We start from the raw sequence: 7,500 nt of genomic DNA, 5'->3' as shown, positions 1-7,500 counted from the left end.
AATCTATAATCAAATAGCTGTAGCAAAATTCCACTTCATTTGTACCATGAGGAAAAACACGACTCACAAGGGGCCAAAGACAATTGAGGCCCTGCCAAACTGTTCCAGCGGTGGAGAATTAATAGGAGGATTAAGAGGCGCATGCTTTAGGAACAAAGGGCGAAAAACAAAACGTTGTTTTATTGGGGGAAACGCGAGCTGGTGAGGAATGAAAAGATGGCATGTGACTCAAAACAAGGACCATCTGGACAGCGAGAAAACAGCGTTTCCCATGAAGACAAGCCGGTGGGACGTTGTTTTACCGATGGAATAAGGAGCTCGACCCCGGCATGTTGGAGACCATGGGCACTGCTTGATGTAGTGCACGCACACGTACAAAGTTGGTGTCTGCATGCTTCTGAAACCGATTTAAGCCCCATCCCTCAGGGGCACCGTTTTTGAATGTGGGTGTAGGTTTGAAGCATTCCAGCAGCAGTTCGAAATCGGGATCAATGTGTCCGCATTATGGCAAGGCTGTCACACCGTGTCCCTCACGGATTTTATTCCAGTCTTCAAAGCTTTCCAAAGAAAAGGCGATGAGACAGTTATTTCCCCTTAATGCAAAGCAACACCGAGCACTCAAAAATGAAGATGCAAATTAATGGAGGATGTAAGAGGGGAAGCAGGTAGATAGTGACACTAAAGCAAAGGAGACCCACCAGCTGCAAGGAAATAGTGATGACAACGTTCCTCAAAATGGACTTAACTGTCAAAGGGACTTCACTAAATGGCAGACAGCTAAACCATAAGGGACAAATATAAAAAAAAATACCATTGCTATTCATTTTGAAATGTCTTTGTGGGTGAATAAACAGCCCATGGGTGGTGTGTTTCTTTGTTTTTATTTAGTCTCTGAAGCAGGATTATTTACAGTAGTTGTAGCCATGGGTCTGGAGAGAAGCCCCCCCACTGTCCATCATGGCTCCTTGCGGATGGGCTTCAGCAACAGCCTGCCATCTCGTTCCTCCAGCCGGAAGCCCATGTCCCGCAGGGCTGAGTCATTGGCCACACCCCGCCGCTCCAGGGCCTGAACCACCGCCTGGTTCTCCCGGTTGTTCTCCAGAAGAACACGGATGGCGAAGACAGCCCACTGGCTGATGACTGTGGATTTCTGAGGTCAAGGAAATGCAGGTGATGCGCAGGTCATGTAACACTGGGTTTCTGTTTACATTTATGTGAACATCAGTGCAACTTTGAAGCAGGTGAGGCTCAGCCCTCCAGAAAACCTGTGAAATCGGGCCTCATCTTCTCCTTCACTATCTCTCTGACGGAAACAATAAGCTGATAACAATAACAATAACAATAAAACATTTCAAATATGCACCCTGACACAAATCTTTCTGCTTTTTCCACCAGATGCCGGTGTAAGCTGTGAAAAGGCTAAGCTTGCATCCACCTGCCCCTTGGCACCCAGCCCACGCTCCATGCCCCCCCCAACCCTACCAGTGTTCCTGCACCGGCATTGTGAGCAGACTGCTCTGCTGACCAGTTCGCAATGAAGGGGAGAACAGAGGGGAGCCTACGGCTGAGCCGTCACAGGGAAATCGAGATGTTGGTTTAGCTGGTGACTAACCAATGACACAGAGTTTAAACAAAGCAGTAGGGGTGAGTCACGCAGCCCGTGGGCCTACACTGCCCAGTGGGCAGGCTAGGCCTTCTCCGCCGGCTTCTGACCATGCGTCCCTTTGATGTTCTCAGCATCTCTGACGTGGTGGTGGGGAGGGGGGGGGGGCACAGACAACCCATAGCAGTGGGACCAGATCTGCCCTGACCACATTTCTCCCTGACGTTCTGCGACTCAAAATGAGGACAGAGTGGATGAGGATGTCATCTGTGACACACCAGGCGACCTGACCATGTGCCTCCATGAGGCGTTCTGACCTTCTCTTCTCCATGATGGTTTGGCCAGACTTGGAAGGCCGCAGACCTTCACAATGGGACAGAAGTGCACGGAGGGTGGTATTCTGAGGGCCCTCGGAAGGTTCCAGAGTGGGTAGGATGTCTGGTGGCATCCCTTGGACTAAAGGCCATGTGACTCCGATGGCCTTTCAGCCCAAGGGAGGAAACCCCAGGTTATGAGGACCCAGAGTCAGGTTCAGGGAGGGAAAAAACTACGGGTCTCTCAAAGGGAAAGCACCTCACAGATTAGGAAAACAAAGATCTCAAAGCCATATTACAAGGTATAAGCAGGGAACCATACTGAAAAAAAAATACACCAGTTCAACCCTCTCTGCTATAGAACTGCCTGGAAAACATCCTAATCCTTATTGTAGCTGGATGTAAATCTGTTACTTCTACTAGAGCCAAGGAGAAAACAAATGGTTCTTTCAGACCTAAATACCTCTGAACACAAGCCACGAAAAATCCTGTCAACAACACATCTCATGTTGTTTTCTTCTATCTTCAAATTATGGGCTGCGCAGAATGTTTTGTCACACGGTCAATTTTATTTGCAAAAATGGGCTGAGTCCGGGAAAGAGGGAAAGAGAGGGAAAAGATAAACAAACCTCTCTCTTTTCGGAGCCTATCGGAGATCGCTGCACGAGGGAGAGGAGTAAACTTTTGCGACGGTCTGGGGAGGACAGGTCCGTCCAACACAATGACTCTCACAGACTAAGTTGAGCAAATTGCTGATGACTCCCCTGCATTCCAGGATCACTCCTCTCCACTCAAAAGCACTGTATTAACTTGGACTGGAAGCTCCCAGTGAGGTCCGGATTAGGAAGGAAAACAAAGTGGAAGTGGGAATCTTTGCAGGAGGATCTGCCTTGTGATACTGAAGGACCAAGCAGGTGGACCATATAAGCCACATATAAACCAAGCAGTGGGTCACACAAGAAGGCTGCATGGGTACCAGCTGTCTGCAGGTCAATACAAAAGTACAGGTGACCTGGAAGCAAGGATGTCACATGTGGCTCATACCTGGTGCTTCTAGATCAATAAAGAGTGTCAGTAAGAGTATGCCATGGACCAAAACCAAGAATGAGCCTTTTCCACCCACTGTACATCGGAAGGAGTGGATCCCCAGGTGGAAAGTGGAAAGAAGCTGCAAGGATAATTGGCAACATTCCACAGAAACCATTAAAGATGGCTCAGTGTCCGCTGGCTTACTGCTCCCCACTTGTTCCCACTCGGAGCTGGGCAGCCTCCTTCTCCCAGAAACTCTGGGGGTGTCAGCTAAGCGGTCAGGGGTACCACACCATCCAGCTGGCTCCGGGCTGTACAGGCTGCCTCTATACCAGCAGACAGACCAATGACAGAACAGTACCTTTATCAGACAAATCTGAATAAAAACTGTATATAAACCATTAGTACTCCACCATGATGGACAACAGCCACCAGTACCCTTAACTCTGTTCTGGGTTGAGTTTCAGGTCACGGTGAAGCTTATGAATATTACATGAGCTATCTTGTTAACACACCCCATCCGGCCTAGCCTTTCCTAGCCTGGCAAAACTGAAGTAATTCAGAGGATTAAAACGAGTGCAAGCTAATATTCCCATTACCCTCTCATTGCACTGACCGCAGAGGTGAAATTAAACATGATTTAAACCACCTAATCCCAGCAACTCTATAAGCACCATTATTGTGCGCTAAGCTTCCCTTCTCGGATGAGCTTCTGATGTTCCCATAGCGACCTCAATAAAAACAGGGGGCCTATTTGTTGCAAATCTGCATAAAGGATGAGCCTGAAGTAACCACCACACAGACTTGATGGGAGAAAATCTGTGTAAATGCTGGCAACCGTTGGCTTGGACAGCTTTTTTTGCGCCAGCCCGAATCCCCAAGAGGGCTGACCCCTCGTGCGGGGAGTGTGAATGCCATTGGGCCCTTTCCTTTTGTTAAGAAACAGAGCAGAGTGCCCAGGAGAGGAGACCCAAAGGGGGTGGGAGGGGCTGTGGGGCGGTGGGGGGGGTCTGAAAGCTTTAAACGATGGCCTCACTTCAGGGAGCACCTTGGAAACCAGGCCTTCAGCCAAGAAATGGCAGATAATCTTTTAAGACTGGGAGGAGAAGCCATAGAGACAGAGTGGGATCTGTTCTGAAACGCTCCCAAATCCCCGGCGACATCGTGAAACTCGGAGCCGGTTTCTTAAAACCTGAGACGTTCCCTGGGCCGGGAGCCTGCAGCTCGACGGGCAGGGCGTTTAGCAGGCTGAAGCTTACAGAAGGGAGGTGTGAGTCAAAACAGAACTGCGAATGAGTCTCAGAGTATAACTCACATGGGGAATCTCATTAAAATAACACCGGAGCTGACTGAAAGGGGGTAAAGCCGGTTATCCATAATCATGCAGTCAGCTGTCACATCCGTGCTCAAACACACCCCTCAGCAGCAACAGAGAAACCAACTACGACATTCAGATTAGGGTAAAAAAAAATGTACAGATATGTCTGCCTTTCGCCTTCAGTTAAAAAGCAATGATATCTTAATTGTGTTGTTTTTATCAGCTCACTATGCACTCTACTTATTTAATATTAACAATACTCCTCTTCTACCGAAAAAATACTGTATATGTTTGTGTTTGAGCCTTGACATCCATCTGTCAGCAACAGATCTCTTCACACAAAGCAGTCCCTTTCCCGGTAAATGCAGGCTGCCTTTAATCAGCTCACTGTATGACCAGGAATCCAGTCCCAAAAAGCCCACAGGGCTCCCAGTCTCACCCCTTGTCCCCCCCTCCCTGATCCAAACGAAAACACCACATACCGATATTGCAGAACCCCTCAACATGCAGCCAAGCCATGACCCGGACGACAGAGAATGGACATGTGTGACGTGGAGCCCTGCCGCAACCTCCTATTAGCGTCCCCTCAAGTCAAAAGGCAAATCACCATCAATAAGCTTTACCTAACAGAAACAAAATCACACACAGAGTTTGAACTTATTTAAGAAGAAAAAAAAAAAGTTTATACGTCACAGTCATATTCTGAAACTCCAGTACAGGAACATTACACATTCAATGACACACACTGCATTAACTCCCACCCGAGTGTGAGTGCCGCATGAGCTAATAAAATGTTAATAAATAGCACTTAGTACATGATTCCTGCTTCAGCAGAGTCTAGGAAGTGAGTAGGCAAAGATATTGTGGTAGAAACAGCTACAGCGAGGCCCAAGCCAACATGTCCAGACCACAAGACCCTGAGAAAAAAAAATCTCGTTTTACTAACATTCCTTGATGTGGAGAGAAATCCACTTTTCATTTAAAGTGCCACTTAGGATTCAAGTCATAGTCTGTACTGTTTCTCAAAGATTAGGCCCAAAACACACAAGGCTGCATCGACATGGGTTTGCTCTGCGCTGAGGTGAACTCCTGCTGGAATCGATCCCATGGGGCTGGGATTGCTAGGGGCTTATCACTGATAAGCGGGTTGTGCAACACCTGGAATTACTGTGTTTATGTCCCCCCCCAGGATCAACTTGGCCCTGTGAAGAGTATTTTGGATATATAGGCCAGCATCTCAAGGGGACTGACTATGAACAGAGGAAAAATCCAGGGTGTCTGTTGGTTGTCCAGCAGTAAAAACTGGGCGCCTGCATAATTGCAGATTGAAGAATGAAGAATTTTCAGAGAATGAAGCTCATGGGGAGCCTGTAGGAAAACACAACAGACATGAGACTAATTCCCAAAAATACGCATACACGGATGGGAATGACCACATAGAAAAACACTCATGGTCAAAGTAATTTCCCAGAATGCACCAGCATAATCTCACACTCAGCTGGTTGTTTGATGAAATGATGCCTTGATCTATTGGAAGGCTGAAAACAAGGTTGAAAAACCATATAGCCAAACAGATACAAACACAGGTGAGGAGGAGGGTGGAGTCTATTCTCTGGGCCAGGAAGACACTGGCTGTTACAAATCTTTCAATCCATGGCTGCCTCTTTTGGGTGTGGCATCAAATTGCAACCACACATGGGAGGTAACACAACACTGTTTATACCACCACTGCTCTAGCTGTACTGGAAGTGACATTAAATATCACTGTTATCTGAACAAGCCTGTCCTGAAGCAGCTTCATGTAAATATTATCTATTTTCTACTCCAAACACCTTCAGGCAGATGTTTGGCAACATTTCGATGAGTTTTTTTCATAACAGGATGCTTAGCACATAAAACTCTTGAGATGCTTTTTCTTGGCTGGGTGCACAAAGTCTTTCCAGAGCCCTTAAAACATTCATCATTAAGTTTGTGATTTAACAGCCAATGCTATGAGCATCAGTTTAAGCAGGTGTCCCCTCCCCCTCCCTATATGCCATCGCAGACACACCCACAGGAAGTTGACCCTGGTGCTCCTAACTTGTTGTGATAAGGAGTGAAGCCCCTACAACTGAACTGCTGCTGCTATGTTTCCAGATCATTCCAGTTATTTCACAGACCTCTGCGGTCCTGCTCATCTCATTGACCCTCCCCTCCCCAAAGGGCTGTACCTCTCTCACCAAGGAAACAGCTGTATGTGTATGGATGACCCCTGCAACAGGTTCTCTGCCCTCAGTGGTACACAAGCCATCATAAATCAAAGCAAAGCCACCTCACTACCCCTTTTCCACTGATACTCTATCACTTAGATACACATCATTCAGAATGATGTTATTCTTGCACCCACCTCTGCCTCCCTACTCTTTCTTGGAATTTGAAAAACTTCCTCTTTTGGAAGACACATCTTACAAACAGAATTAAAACCTAAATACCTAAAGCTGAGTTAGTGTAAGTACTTTTTATGACTTATTACAGCATTAACTCTTAAGAATATGATCTAAGGATGCAACAGGACACACAACTAACACAAAACTGTTAATTATCCAATTAAGAAACATTCTTAGCAAGGAATGACCCTGAGAAAAGGAGCCCCATTGTTCCGGACTGCTATCCATGGCCCACAAAACTCAGCCACTTGCACAAGTTGGAGGCTTTGGCTGGCACAGAAACTCAAAGCAGAGGCCGGTAAACCCCGCTCATCCACCTGTGATGCCAGCCCAGGCCAATCAGGCCAGAGCCAGTGCACTTGTTCCCACACACAGCCAATCCTGAGACGGGGTTCACTGGTGAGCGAAGGCTGTCCAAGGGGCAGCTGTGATGAGGACACTATCACAGGTGTGCCGTCCATGGGGACCTCTCATCCATGCCATTAGCGCTAATGTCGCGGATCCTGGTTAAACATTACATAAGTCTAATAAATGAGTTCATTCAGACCATAATCCCCTGTGTAGCAGGGATGACAAATGAAAAGGACATGAGCCAGGGGAACGGTAACCGAAGGCTGCGGGGGCTGTGGGTGTGGAAGGCAGCTTTGATTAAGGAAACTCAGGCTATTGATCTCCTGGATTAACTGTAGGACATTACAACGGAGTCTTGTGTTTGGCTGGCTAGGCTGAAGGCTCACATATCCAAGGTGGAAGCTTGCCAGAGGGCCTGAGGGCAAAGGAGAAGGCAGCGAGCCCCAGGGCCACACAGAG

General features: G+C 47.4%; 1 protein-coding gene across 2 annotated transcripts in view; it reads right to left on the bottom strand.

Moving 5' to 3' along the window:
* Positions 1 to 862: 862 nt before the first annotated feature.
* The window catches only part of atxn10 (ataxin 10), a 46,782-nt gene continuing 40,144 nt past the window's right edge, over positions 863 to 7,500 (bottom strand). For both annotated transcript variants that reach the window (XM_049007105.1, XM_049007106.1), the window contains exon 11: positions 863 to 1,140. In XM_049007105.1, the coding sequence (XP_048863062.1) occupies positions 956 to 1,140 (185 nt within the window). In that variant the 3' untranslated portion in view covers positions 863 to 955. The remainder of the gene's footprint in view (positions 1,141 to 7,500) is intronic.

Source organism: Brienomyrus brachyistius, chromosome 3, assembly GCF_023856365.1.
Source record: "Brienomyrus brachyistius isolate T26 chromosome 3, BBRACH_0.4, whole genome shotgun sequence".
NCBI lineage: Eukaryota > Metazoa > Chordata > Actinopteri > Osteoglossiformes > Mormyridae > Brienomyrus > Brienomyrus brachyistius.
The sequence above is the reverse complement of the archived record's forward strand: the minus strand, read 5'-3'. Positions and strand labels throughout refer to the sequence as shown.